We start from the raw sequence: 15,022 nt of genomic DNA, 5'->3' as shown, positions 1-15,022 counted from the left end.
CTCTCTCCGTGAATTAAACAATAGAACATAGAACATAGAACAGTACAGCACAGAACAGGCCCTTCGGCCCTCAATGTTGTGCCGAGCCATGATCACCCTACTCAAACCCACGTATCCACCCTATACCCGTAACCCAACAACCCCCCCTTAACCTTACTTTTATTAGGACACTACGGGCAATTTAGCATGGCCAATCCACCTAACCCGCACATCTTTGGACTGTGGGAGGAAACCGGAGCACCCGGAGGAAACCCACGCACACAGGGGGAGGACGTGCAGACTCCACACAGACAGTGACCCAGCCGGGAATCGAACCTGGGACCCTGGAGCTGTGAAGCATTTATGCTAACCACCATGCTACCCTGCTGCCCCTGACTACTGACTTGCTGTCACTCCTTACCTGATACGCAGCCTCCCTCATGAATTGTTTTGCTGGTTGTTTCCATATTGCTGGTACGGTGATTACCCAACGCACATCGTTAGTGTCCAGTGCGATCAAGAATTGATCATTCAGCTCCTGCCAACGTACAAACATAAAACTGCTCTAGAATAGGAAGAGAAAAGAAGCTCCACACAGCATAAAGAACCAACTTGTATTGGCCTGGATCAAACCCACACGTCCGCATATGTGAACTGGGAAAATCATGTGGGGAATGGATCCCAAGAAAGGGAATTTGTGGAATGTCTAATAGATGGTTTTTTGGAGCTGCTTGTGACAGAGCCTACTAGGGAACAGGCAATTCTGGATTTGGTGATGTGAAATGAGGCAGACTACATTAGGGAACTTAAGGTGAAGGAACCCTGAGGGACCAGTGACCACAATATGATAGAATTTACCCTGCAGTTTGAGAGGGAGAAGCTGGAGTCAGATGTAACGGTATTACAATTACATAAGGGTAACTACAAAGACACGAGGGAGGAGCTGGCCAGAGTTGATTGGAAAAGGAGCCTAGCAGGGAAGACAGTGGAACAGCAATGGCAGGAGTTTTTGGGGGTTATTCGGGAGGCACAACAGAAATTCATCCCAAGGAGGAGGAAACATACTGAGGGGAGGACAAGGCATCCATGGCTGATGAGGGATGTCAAGGACAGGATAAAGGCTAAGGAAAAAGCATACAAAGTGGCGAGGATTAGTGGGAAGCCAGAGGATTGGGAATCATTTAAAAGCAAGCAGAGGATAACTAAAAAAGCAATAAGGGGGGAGAAGATGAAGTATGAGTGCAAGCTAGCTAGTAATATAAAGGAAGATAGGAAGAGTTTCTTTCAATATATAAAAGGTAAGAGAGAGGCAAAAATAGACATTGGATCACTGGAAAATGTGGCCGGAGAAGTAATAATAGGAAAGAAAGAAATGGCAGACGAACTGAATAGTTACTTTGCATCAGTCTTCACGGTGGAAGACACCAGTGGGATGCCAGAGCTCCAGGAGAATCAGGGAGCAGGGGTGAGTGCAGTGACCATTACTAAGGAGAAGGTTCTGGGGAAACTGAAAGGTCTGAAGGTGGATAAGTCACCTGGACCGGATGGACTACATCCCAGGGTCCTAAAAGAGATAGCTGAGGAGATTGTGGAGGCATTGGTGATGATCTTTCAGGAATCACTGGAGGCAGGAAGGGTCCCAGAGGACTGGAAAGTGGCTAATGTAACACCGCTGTTTAAAATGGGAGGGAGGCAGAAAACGAGAAATTATAGGCCGGTTAGCCTGACTTCGGTCATTGGTAAGATTTTACAGTCTGTTATTAACGATGAGATCGTGAAGCACTTGGAAGTGCATGGTAAAATAGGACTGTGTCAGCACGGCTTTGTCAAAGGGAGGTTGTGTCTGACAAATCTGTTAGAGTTCTTTGAGGAGGTAACAAGGAAGTTAGACAAAGGAGAACCAGTGGACGTGATTTATTTAGATTTCCAGAAGGCCTTTGACAAGGTGCCGTATAGGAGACTGTTCAATAAGCTAAGAGCCCATGGTGTTCAGGGTAAGATCCTGGCATGGATAGAGGATTGGCTGACTGGCAGAAGGCAGAGAGTGGGGATAAAGGGGTCGTTTTCAGGATGGCAGCCGGTGACTAGTGGTGTACCTCAGGGGTCTGTGCTGGGATCACAACTTTTCACAATATACATTAATGATCTGGAGGCACTGTTGCTAAGTTTGCAGATGATACAAATATATGTAGAGGGGCAGGTAGTATTGAGGAAGCAAGTTGGCTGCAGAAGGATTTGGACAGGCTAAGGGAGTGGGCAGTGAAGTGGCAGATGAAATACAATGTGGAAAAGTGTGAGGTTAGGCACTTTGGAAGGAGGAATTTAGGCATAGACTATTTTCTAAATGGGGAAATGCTGAGGAAATCAGAAGCACAAAGGGACTTAGGAGTCCTTGTTCACGATTCCCTTACGGTTAATCTGCAGGTTCAGTCGGCAGTTAGGAAGGCAAATGCAATGTTAGCATTCCTGTTGTAATGAAAATTGGAAGAATATGTCATTTGAAACATGAAAGTAACACTGAGAATGCCTGGGATTTTAAATGAAAGAGAAAAGTCCCACGAAGGGTTAACAGCAGGACAAGCAGTTTGAAATACCACAAGGCCAAGACAACTCCTTTCCAGATAAAGAAGCTTTAGTGAATTAGGTTTTGGTAACACATAAAGTGGTAGTTACAAGATAGTAAGGGAGTTTTAGTTACAATTATATACATATATAATTTAATTTACATTTTTTGTTTACACACATTTTTAGAAGTTAAACTTTTTAGCAGATAATCAACTTGGAAGGGTCAGGATTTGCGTCCCAATTTAGATAAGGTTAGAATACATGTGTGACAGACAGGTGCCAGTTGAATGCAGAAAAGCGAGCTGCTTCACTGAGCACAAGTTATGATAACACTAAGGCTTGATATCAGAACATTTCTCTGAAGAAGCAGCAACCAAATTTATGACCTGTCAAGCAGAACCCAATAGCTCAAAGACTCACAACTGGCCCCAACAAGAAAAGATCTTTTTACCTTTCTGTAAAAGTAGTTTTTATCTTTTTAACTTGAAAATAAAGTGAAATTGATAACCTGATTATTATTATTAAAAAGTTTACTTTACTCTACTTAGCAAGCCGGACCCGTGTGTAAGCTACTGAGTGGTAAGTAGGCGGAATCTCCGAGGAAGATATGGATTATACCTGGGGGATAACTTGAAATAATAGTTTGACCTGATTGCCATCCACCTAAGTCTGCCTAGGAGTCCGGGAAAGCAAGGGAATCCCTGGATCACCATTTAGAATTACAGCGCTCTATTGATTATAGGGGGAATTCTAAGAATAGTGGTGAGGTTTTTACTTTAATGTCGAGAGGGCTAGAATACAAGACCAGGGATGTACTTCTGAGGCTGGATAAGGCTCTGGTCCAACTCCATTTGGATTAGTGTGAGCAGTTTTGGGCCCCGTATCTATGGAAGGACGTGCTGGGGCCTTGGAATGGGTCTAGAGGAGGTTCACAAGAATGATCCCTGGAATGAAAAGCTTGTTGTATGGGGTCTGTACTCGTTGGAGTTTAGAAGGATAAGGGGGGGATCTTATTGAAACTTACAGGATACTGTGAGGCCTGGATAGAGTGGATGTGGAGAGGACGTTTCCACTTGTAGGAAAAACTAGAACCAGAGGACACCATCTCAGACTAAAGGGACAATCCTTTAAAACAGAGATGAGGAGGAATTTTTTCAGCCAAGGGTAGTGAATCTGTGGAAATCTTTGCCGCAGAAGGCTGTGGAGGCCAAAACACTGAGTGTCTTTAAGACAGAGATCGATAGGTTCTCGATTAATAAGGGGATCAGGGGTTATGGGGAGAAGGCAGGAGAATGGGGATGAGAAAAATATCAGCCATGATTGAATGGCGGAGCAGACTCGATGGGCTGAGTGGCCTGATTCTGATCCTATGTCTTATGGTCTTACGGTTTTATGTCAATTCCTGATCTGGTACAGCCTCCCTGACCATATCAACCCCCCCCCCCCCCCCCCCCCCCCCCCCCCCCCCCCCCCCCCCCCCCCCCCTCCCACCCCCACACCCCCCTCCCTGCCTCAGCACTCAGAGCTGGTTTGATGGTGCCTGATAACCCAGATATCCAACAGTGGGAAAATATTCCCATCCTGAGCTGGCACTGACAACTAGGCCGGGGTGTGGAGGCCAGAGATCAGAAGATTGAAGTCTCCAAACTGACCTTTAGTGCATGCTTCCGGAAGTATCTCAGTGCGTGGGAGAAGACATCCAGGGCTTTCACACTCTTCCCGTTTACAGCCTTCAGCTCCGTTTCCATGGAGAGGTCCTGGAGAAATAAGACAATGGATGTAAAATGTCAGCATTTGTGGAGAGTTGCGGAACCAGTGAGGGAGGTAAGGGAATGCCTCCATGTGTGCCGGCCCTCCAGGCAGACCCAGGGTTGGACGGAACTCCAGCACACTCTGACCTCAGGGGCATTTCTGCTTACCAGAGAGCATTACCACAGAGGGCAGAGAAACAGACTGTTCTGTTCATGCTGGAGTTTACACTCCACTCAACCGCAGAACCAGAATTCCTACAATGCAGAAGGAGGCCATTTGGCCCATTGTGTTGGCACCGACCCTCTGAAAGACCACCCTATCGAGGCCCTACTCCCCCAACATATCCCTGTGATCCCACCTAACGTTCACATCCCTGGACACTAAGGGCAATTTATCACGATCAATCCACCTAACCTGCACATCTTTGGACTGTGGGAGGAACCCGGAGCACCCGGAGGAAACCCACGCACACACGGGGAGAATGTGGAGACTCCGCACAGACAGTGGTCCAAGGCCAGAATTGAACCCAGGTCCCTGGCAGTGTGAGGCAGCAGCGCTAACCACTGTGCCACCGTGCCACATTCAAGCTCCAACCCACCTGTCAAATCTAAATCTACCACCGTAATCCCCTGTTCTCTTCTCTCTCATGTGCTTAATGTGCTTCCCTCCACTACACTATTCACCACAACCACTCCCTGTGATCATGAGCTCTACATTCCCACCACAGCACAGGAACAGGCCCTTCGGCCCTCCAACCCTGTACCGGTCATGATACCAACCTTTGCTAAAACCCTCAGCACTTCCTTGTGCCGTATCCCTCTATACCCATCCTATCCATGTGTTTGTCAAGATGCCTTTTGAACGCCTGTTGATCTGCTTCCACAACCTCCCCTGGCAACGTGTTCCAGGCACTCACCACCCTCTGTGTAAAAAACCTGCCTCGCACATCTCCTCTAAACTTTGCCCCACGGACCTTATACCTATGCCCCCTGGTGACTGCCCCTCCACCCTGGGAAAGAGTGCCTGCCCATCCACTCTATCTGTGCTCTTCATAATCTTGTAAACCTTTATCAGGTCACCCCTCAACCTCCGACTTTCTAATGAAAACAGTCCGAGTCTATTCAGCCTCTCCACATAGCTAACACCCTCCAGACCAGGCAACATCCTGGTAAACCTCCTCTGCACCCTCTCCAAAGCCTCCACATCCCTCTGATAGTGTAGTGACCAGAATTGTGCACAATATTCCAAGTGCGGCCTTACCAAGGTTCTATACAACTGTAACATGACTTATCAGTTTTTATACTCAATGCCCCATCCAATGACGGCAAGCATTTCATCTGCTTTCTTGACTACCTTGTCCACTTGTGTTGCCACTTTCAAAGATCTGTGGACCTGCAGGCCCAGATCTCTCTGACTTTCTATATGCCTGAGACTTTTGCCATTTACGGTATATTTCCCCTCTATGTTAGACCTACCAAAATGCATTTTCTCACATTTGTCCAGATAAAACTTCATTTGCCATTTCTCTGCCCAAGTCTCCAACATATCTATGTCCTGTTGTGTCATCTGCAAATCCTCAACACTATCTGCCACTCCGCCAACCTTGGTGTCATCCGCGAATTTACTAATCACCGTAATCCCCTATTCTCTTCTCTCTCATATTCCCCTCCGCTATACTATTCACCTCAACCACTCCCTGCGGTCGTCAGTTCGACATTCCCACCACTCTTTGTGTGAAAAGGTTTCTTGGGAATTCTGATTTTGTGGTGACTGTCATATCGATGGTCACCACTTACTTCCTCCCCCACCAGAGGGAACATTCTGTATCCACCACAGCAAAACCTCGACCAATATTCTGCCACCCATTGGCCTGGTATTTTCAAAAGGAAGAATTCCAGCCCCTTCATCCTTTCCTGAGAGGTATAACCTTTGTAAATCTGATCTTTAATAATGCTATATCTTTTCTCTAATATGGCAGACAGAACTGCAAACTTACTCAAGATTCAATACAAGTTGAGCATAATTTCTCGACTTTTCAGCTCTAACCCAGTGGAACAACAATCCAGAGTATTTGCTTTGCTGTTTTAGTGTCTTGTACACAATTTATGTGTTTGTACTCCCACATTCCATTGATTCCTTTTAGATTCTTAATTTCAAATAAATACATGACTTCCTCATCTTTCTGAACAGAACATAATACATCACATTTATCTATGTTGAAATTATTTCCCAATTACGCGCCAACTCAAAATTTCCACTTCACATTGTCGATGTTTGTATCAAACACTCCCAGGACAGGTACAGCACGGGGTTAGATACAGAGCAAAGCTCCCTCTACACTGTCCCCATCAAACACTCCCAGGACAGGTACAGCACAGGGTCAGATACAGAGTAAAGCTCCCTCTGTACTCTCCCCATCAAACACTCCCAGGACAGGTACAGCACGGGGTTAGATACAGAGTAAAGGTCCCTCTGCACTCTCCCCATCAAACACTCCCAGGACAGGTACAGCACGGGGTTAGATACAGAATAAAGCTCCCTCTACACTGTCCCCATCAAACACTCCCAGGACAGGTACAGCACGGGGTTAGATAGAGAGTAAAGCTCCCTCTACACTGTCCCCATCAAATACTCCCAGGACTGGTACAGCACGGGGTTAGATACAGAGTAAAGCTCCCTCTACACTGTCCCCATCAAACACTCCCAGGACAGGTACAGCACGGGGTTAGATACAGAGTAAAGCTCCCTCTACACTGTCCCCATCAAACACTCCCAGGGCAGGTACAGCATGGGGTTAGATACTGAGTAAAGCTCCCTCTACACTGCTGTCCACATCAAACACTCCCAGGACAGGTACAGCACGGGGTTAGATACAGAGTAAAGATCCCTCTACACTGTCCCCATCAAACACTCCCAGGACAGGTACAGCACGGGGTTAGATACAGAGTAAAGCTCCCTCTACTCTGTCTCCATCAAACACTCCCAGGACAGGTACAGCACGGGTTAGATACAGAGTAAAGTTCCCTCTACACTGTCCCCATCTAACACTCCCAGGACAGATACTGCATGGGGTTAGATACAGAGTAAAGCTCCCTCCACACTGTCCCATCAAACACTCCCAGGACAGGTACAGCACGGGGTTAGATACAGAGTAAAGCTCCCTCTACACTGTCCCATCAAACACTCCCAGGACAGGTACAGCACGGGGTTAGATACAGAGTAAAGCTCCCTCTACACCAGGAGTGTCAAACTCAAATACACCGTGGGCCAAAATTTAAAAATCGGGACAAGTCGAGGGCTGGACTGGTTCAATGTTTTTTTGCAAAACATATTGAAATGAACTTATTGAACCTGGAACTAATAAAGCTTAGGTTATTGCCTATAAAAACAACATTAAATATTAAATAAATAAAAACATTAGTTGCATTTATTTCTTATTGCTTTATCTGGAGCTTTTCCAGAGTAATTTCTAATGAAAACATTTTTCCACAGGCCAACACTTTGTGATTCACACTATACCTGAATAAACTCGGCATCAGCCATATCATACGCCATAGGCGCTTCAATTGCTGGAGCCAGCTTTAATAGTAATTAGATATTATTAGGGCAGCACGGTGGCCTAGTGGTTAGCACAACCGCCTCACGGCGCTGAGGTCCCAGGTTCGATCCCGGCTCTGGGTCACTAGACCGTGTGGAGTTTGCACATTCTCCCCGTGTCTGCGTGGGTTTCGCCCCCACAACCCAAAAATGTGCAGAGTAGGTGGATTGGCCACGCTAAATTGCCCCTTAATTGGAAAAAATAATTGGCTAATCTAAATTTTAAAAAAATTAAAATTAAAAAAAAAGTAATTAGATATTATCTCGCGGGCCAAAGATAATTCCACCGCGGGCCGGATTTGGCCCGTGGGCCTTGAGTTTGACATATATGCTCTACACTGTCCCCATCTAACACTCCCAGAACAGGTACACCATGGGGTTCAATACAGAGTAAAGCTTCCTCTACACTGTCCCCATCAAACACTCCCAGGACAGGTACAGCACGGGGTTAGATACAGAGTAAAGCTCCCTCTACACTGTCCCCATTAAACACTACCAGGACAGGTACACCACAGGGTTAGGTATAGAGTAAAGCTCCCTCTACACTGTCCCCATCAAACACTCCCAGGACAGGTACAGCACAGAGTTAGATACAGAGTAAAGCTCCCTCTACACTGTCCCCTTTGTCAGGTGGATGTACCTTTAAGAAATGGGTGTTTATCAAATAGCTGCAGTGATGTTAGTGTGCGGGTGGAGATGGGCTATCTGTCTGTCTTTTACTACTGTTTTTGAGCTGGGAACTGCAGTGTGTTTAGTTTCATTTTCAGTGTTGGAGAGCTGCATTCACAGCAAGACGATGTTATGATCTCGCCCAGTAATATAAAGAATGTCTCCAAATCACTTAATGATTTCAAAGTAATACCTGTTTCTGTAGAGAATTTAAACCTGCTGTCTTTATTTTTAAAGGGTTTAACTGATGGATGTTGTTTGGGAAGTTATTAAGGGTTATCTATAGAGTACTGTATATTTTCGGGGGTTGTCAGGGTTGGTAGTTGATAAACTGTTTACTGTGTATTTATAAAATGTAAACTGAATTCATAGAAGGAGCATTATTTTTGTTTAAAAATACTTTTAGTTCTCTATTGCATCACACCTGTAAAGTGGGCGCTTGAGCGCCCCATATCCAAAATCTTTAAAAGGTTGTGGGTCAGGTGAACTCCATGATATACTTTGGGGTTCTCTAAATCCTGGCCTATAATACCACCAAACACTCCCAGGACAGGTACAGCACGGGGTTAGATACAGAGTAAAGCTCCCTCTACACTGTCCCCATCAAACACTCCCAGGACAGGTACAGCACGGGGTTAGATACAGAGTAAAGCTCCCTCTACACTGTCCCCATCAAACACTCTCAGAACAGGTACAGCACGGGGTTAGATACAGAGTAAAGCTCCCTCTGCACTGTCCCCATCAAACACTCCCAGGACAGGTACAGCACAGGGTTAGATACAGAGTAAAGCTCCCTCTACACTGTCCCCATCAAACACTCTCAGAACAGGTACAGCACAGGGTTAGATACAGAGTAAAGCTCCCTCTACACTGTCCCCATCAAACACTCCCAGGACAGGTACAGCACGGGGTTAGATACAGAGTAAAGCTCCCTCTACACTGTCCCCATCAAACACTCCCAGGACAGGTACAGCACGGGGTTAGATACAGAGTAAATCTCCCTCCACACTGTCCCCATCAAACACTCCCAGGACAAGTACAGCACGGGGTTAGATACAGAGTAAAGCTCCCTCTACACTGTCCCCATCAAACACTCCCAGGACAGGTACAGCACAGGGTTAGATACAGAGTAAAGCTCCCTCTACACTGTCCCCATCAAACACTCCCAGGACAGGCACAGCACGGGGTTAGATACAGAGTAAAGCTCCCTCTACACAGTCCCCATCAAACACTCCCAGGACAGGTACAGCATGGGGTTAGATACAGAGTAAAGATCCCTCTACACTGTCCTCATCAACATGCCACTGGGGGTGTGGTGATCTGTGGGGTAGCCACCAGTTTATTTCTGCTCTGCCCCTGCCACACTCTGTGCCCCTGCCACACTCTGTGACCCCTGCCACACTGTGTGCCCCTGCCACACTCTGTGCCCCTGCCACACTCTGTGACCCCTGCCACACTCTGTGCCCCTGCCACACTCTGTGCCCTTGCCACACTCTGTGACCCTGCCACACTCTGTGCCCCTGCCACACTGTGTGCCCCTGCCACACTGTGTGCCCCTGCCACACTCTGTGCCCCTGCCACACCCTGTGCCCCTGCCACACTCTGTGCCCCTGCCACACTCTGTGCTCTGCCACACTCTGTGCCCCTGCCACACTGTGTGCCCCTGCCACACTGTGTGCCCCTGCCACACTGTGTGCCCCTGCCACACTGTGTGCCCCTGCCACACTGTGTGACCCTGCCACACTCTGTGCCCCTGCCACACTCTGTGCCCCTGCCACACCCTGTGCCCCTGCCACACTGTGTGCCCCTGCCACACTCTGTGCCCCTGCCACACTCTGTGCCCCTGCCACACTGTGTGCCCCTGCCACACTGTGTGCCCCTGCCACACTGTGTGCCCCTGCCACACTCTGTGCCCCTGCCACACCCTGTGCCCCTGCCACACTGTGTGCCCCTGCCACACTCTGTGCCCCTGCCACACTCTGTGCCCCTGCCACACTGTGTGCCCCTGCCACACCCTGTGCCCCTGCCACACTCTGTGCCCCTGCCACACTCTGTGCCCCTGCCACACTGTGTGACCCTGCCACACTCTGTGCCCCTGCCACACTCTGTGCCCCTGCCACACTCTGTGACCCTGCCACACTCTGTGCCCCTGCCACACTCTGTGACCCTGCCACACTCTGTGACCCTGCCACACTCTGTGACCCTGCCACACGCTGTGCCCCTGCCACACTCTGTGCCCCTGCCACACTGTGACCCTGCCACACTCTGTGCTCCTGCCACACTGTGTGCCCCTGCCACACTCTGTGCCCCTGCCACACTCTGTGCCCCTGCCACACTCTGTGCCCCTGCCACACTGTGTGCCCCTGCCACACTCTGTGCCCCTGCCACACTCTGTGCCCCTGCCACACTCTGTGCCCCTGCCACACTCTGTGCCCCTGCCACACTCTGTGCCCCTGCCACACTGTGTGCCCCTGCCACACTCTGTGCCCCTGCCACACTCTGTGCCCCTGCCACACTCTGTGCCCCTGCCACACTCTGTGCCCCTGCCACACTCTGTGCCCCTGCCACACTGTGACCCCTGCCACACTCTGTGCCCCTGCCACACTGTGTGCCCCTGCCACACTCTGTGCCCCTGCCACACTCTGTGCCCCTGCCACACTGTGTGCCCCTGCCACACCGTGTGCCCCTGCCACACTCTGTGCCCCTGCCACACTCTGTGCCCCTGCCACACTCTGTGCCCCTGCCACACTCTGTGCCCCTGCCACACTCTGTGCCCCTGCCACACTGTGACCCCTGCCACACTCTGTGCCCCTGCCACACTGTGTGCCCCTGCCACACTCTGTGCCCCTGCCACACTCTGTGCCCCTGCCACACTCTGTGCCCCTGCCACACTCTGTGCCCCTGCCACACTCTGTGCCCCTGCCACACTCTGTGCCCCTGCCACACTCTGTGACCCTGCCACACTGTGACCCCTGCCACACTCTGTGCCCCTGCCACAGTGTGCCCCTGCCACACTGTGTGCCCCTGCCACACTCTGTGCCCCTGCCACACTCTGTGCCCCTGCCACACTCTGTGCCCCTGCCACACTCTGTGCCCCTGCCACACTGTGTGCCCCTGCCACACTCTGTGACCCCTGCCACACTGTGTGCCCCTGCCACACTCTGTGACCCCTGCCACACTGTGTGCCCCTGCCACACTCTGTGCCCCTGCCACACTCTGTGCCCCTGCCACACTCTGTGCCCCTGCCACACTGTGTGCCCCTGCCACACTGTGCGGTTTATACTCACGCTGGTACTGTGAATCTTCATCTTAAACTTTTCAAAGTACAGCCAATGCCGGGCTTCCTCTGGATCCAGGTCATGGTAATGATCTCTGGCAGTGAATCCCAGACTGTGGAAACTTCCTTCAGGAGTCAGGAGCAGGCTGGTCGGAGTTTTCTGATTGGCCACTCCGGGATCACCACCTTCCCATCGCCTTGAAACAAATGGACACAAAGCAGTGAGCTTTCCAGTTACTGGAACGTTGAATCGGAGCCTGATCTCGACCCACTGTTATACAGGACAAATAACTCAAACCCAGAAGATTATTTTCTCTTTCACATGTTATGCCCCAGATTTGAGGAGTGTCTTTAGTTCCACTTCCCCACACGTCACAACATATATTTAACTCCATTTCCAAGCGAGGTAAATGGCCAAATGTGCGTTTTATCTTCAAACTCCATTTGAGCACACAATGCTCAGGTTTCCACAATAACCCACAACATTATCAAACCACAATGACAAGTAGGGCAAGCTGTTAACATACAGTATGGAATATGAAAGTATAATAATTCCCTTCCTAAATACCTAAGACACATTTACACAAACACACACACATTCACATTTGCTCACACACGCATTTGCTCACACACAGATTTTTACATTTGCTCACACACACATTTACTCACACACACACCCATTTACTCACACACACACCCATCTACTCACACACACCCATTTACTCACACACACACCCATTTACTCACACACACACCCATCTACTCACACACACCCATTTACTCACACACACACACCCATTTACTCACACACACACCCATTTACTCACAATCACACACATAATTTACTCACAATCACACACATCATTTACTCACACACAAACATCACATTTACTCACACAAACACATTTACTCACACACACATTTACTCACACACACGTTCACACACACACATTCACTCCCACACACACATTCACCTTTTCTCACACACACATTTACTCACATGCACACGTTTACTCACACTACATGAGCAAAAGTGAGATCTTCCCAGTACACCCGCAAGGGGAGGGGGCAGCACTAACGGGACTGCCGTTCAAACAAGCCCGACACAAATTCCGCTACCTGGGGATCCAAATAGCCCATGACTGGAAAGGGATCCACAAATTGAACTTCACCAGTCTGATGGAGGAAGTAAAAAAGGACCTGCAAAGATGGAACACACTCCCACTCTCCCTCGCGGGGAGAGTCCACACGATCAAAATGAGCATACTGCCCAGGTTTCTCTTCCTGTTTAGATCCATCCCGATCTACATCCCCAAGGCCTTTTTCAAAGCGCTGGACAAACTAATCATGGCGTTCGTATGGGGTGGGGGGAGGGGGGGAGAAGAATGCAAGAATCCCAAAGAAGGTCCGGCAAAAAACAAAATCCGGGGGGGGGGGGGGGGGGGGGGGGGGGGCAGCCCTCCTAAACCTACAACTCTACCACTGGGCGGCGACGGCCGAGTGAATAAGGGGATGGATCAGGGAGTCAGAAGCCGAGTGGGTGCGCGCGGAGGAGGCCTCCTGCATGGGGACCTCCCTCCGGGCCCTCGCCACGGCAGCACTCCCATCCCCACCCAAAAAACACTCCAGCAGCCCAGTGGTGACAGCCACCCTCCAATCCTGGAACCAACTGCGGCAGCAATTTAGCCTGTACAAAATGTCGGACAAGGCTCCCATCTGCAACAACCATAGGTTCAAACCAGCACTGACTGACGCCACCTTCAAAAGGTGGAGACAGGACGGGGGGACACTGACAGTCAGGGACCTATACACGGACGACAGGATCGCAACACTGGGTGCACTGACAGAGAAATTTCAGCTAGCTGGGGGGAACGAGCTACGGTACCTGCAGCTCAAAAACTTACGAAAGGAGACAAGGACGTACCCACAACCGTCAAGACAGACATTACTGGAAGACCTACTGGACGCAAGCAGACTAGATAAAGGAAACTATAGCGAAATGTATGACTGACTGGTAGAAAGGGCCGACACCGTACTGGACGCAACAAGAAGGAAATGGGAGGAGGACCTGGGGATTGAGATAGGGTGGGGACTCTGGAGCGAAACACTGCATAGGGTCAACTCCACCTCCACATGCGCAAGGCTCAGCCTGACGCAACTAAAAGTGGTACATAGAGCCCACTTAACAAGAACCCGTATGAGTAGGTTCTTCCCGGAGGTGGAAGACAGATGTGAGCGGTGCCAAAGAGGCCCAGCCAACCACGCCCACATGTTCTGGTCTTGCCCCAGACTCGTGGAGTACTGGACAGCCTTCTTCGAGGTTATGTCCAAAGTGGTGGGGGTGAGGGTGGAGCTATGCCCGATAGTGGCGGTCTTCGGGGTTTCAGACCAGCCAGATCTATTCCTGGGGAGGAGGGCGGACGCCCTTGCCTTTGCCTCCCTGATCGCCCGCCGTAGAATCCTGTTTGGCTGGCGGTTAGCAGCACTGCCCAGAGCTGCAGACTGGCTGTCCGACCTCTCGGAATCTCTCCAAATGGAGAAAATCAAATTCTCCATCCGAGGGTCAGACGATGGCTTCCACAGAACGTGGGAGCCATTCATCCAATTGTTCCGGGACCTGTTTGTGGCCAACGAACAAGAGGAAGAATAGCCAGGTAGCCAAGAATCAGGGAAAAGTAGCCGAGGCGGGGGAGGGAGGGATAGACGGGGGGTGGGGGGGAGGAGGGGGGGGGGGGATAGTAGCTAAACCTAAGAGAAAAGAAAGGCGAACCACAGGAGAAGGGGGGAGGGGGCAGGGGAATGATAGTCGGAAGGAGGGCATGGGAAACAATAACAAACGGCATCTACAGGAGCAGAGAACAAGGAAAATCTGGGCGAAAGACGGGACGAACAGCTGAAACAGAGGTGATCGCGTGATGACAACGGCAGCGAAAACTGTCCGGGAGAAGCAAGCAACAACACCAGCACCAGATCCATTCGCGTATTGCCCTCTGTAATTGTTCTGTAATTGTTTCCCCGGCACCCAAATGTATATGTACCCCCCCCCCCCCCCCCCACACAAACAGATGCCTACTTATGTGCTAAAAACAATATTGCCAATTGTACAGAGCTGCTGTTGTTGAGCTAGCACGTAATACCCTACCAGTTATTTTCTTCTAACTTTCTGTTGTTGTTTTGTTTGTT

At 49.7% G+C, this 15,022-nt stretch overlaps 1 protein-coding gene across 1 annotated transcript in view; it reads right to left on the bottom strand.

Moving 5' to 3' along the window:
* The window catches only part of hspa12b (heat shock protein 12B), an 88,292-nt gene that overhangs the window by 26,356 nt on the left and 46,914 nt on the right, over nucleotides 1–15,022 (bottom strand). The window contains exons 2-4 of the mRNA XM_038792937.1: nucleotides 11,850–12,110; nucleotides 4,197–4,301; nucleotides 401–517 (exon numbers count right to left, since the gene is read on the bottom strand). Coding sequence (XP_038648865.1) covers nucleotides 401–517; nucleotides 4,197–4,301; nucleotides 11,850–12,110 — 483 coding nt within the window. The remainder of the gene's footprint in view (nucleotides 1–400; nucleotides 518–4,196; nucleotides 4,302–11,849; nucleotides 12,111–15,022) is intronic.

The sequence above is a fragment of the Scyliorhinus canicula genome, chromosome 3 (genome assembly GCF_902713615.1).
Source record: "Scyliorhinus canicula chromosome 3, sScyCan1.1, whole genome shotgun sequence".
In the NCBI taxonomy this organism is placed as follows: Eukaryota; Metazoa; Chordata; class Chondrichthyes; order Carcharhiniformes; family Scyliorhinidae; genus Scyliorhinus; species Scyliorhinus canicula.
The sequence above is the reverse complement of the archived record's forward strand: the minus strand, read 5'-3'. Positions and strand labels throughout refer to the sequence as shown.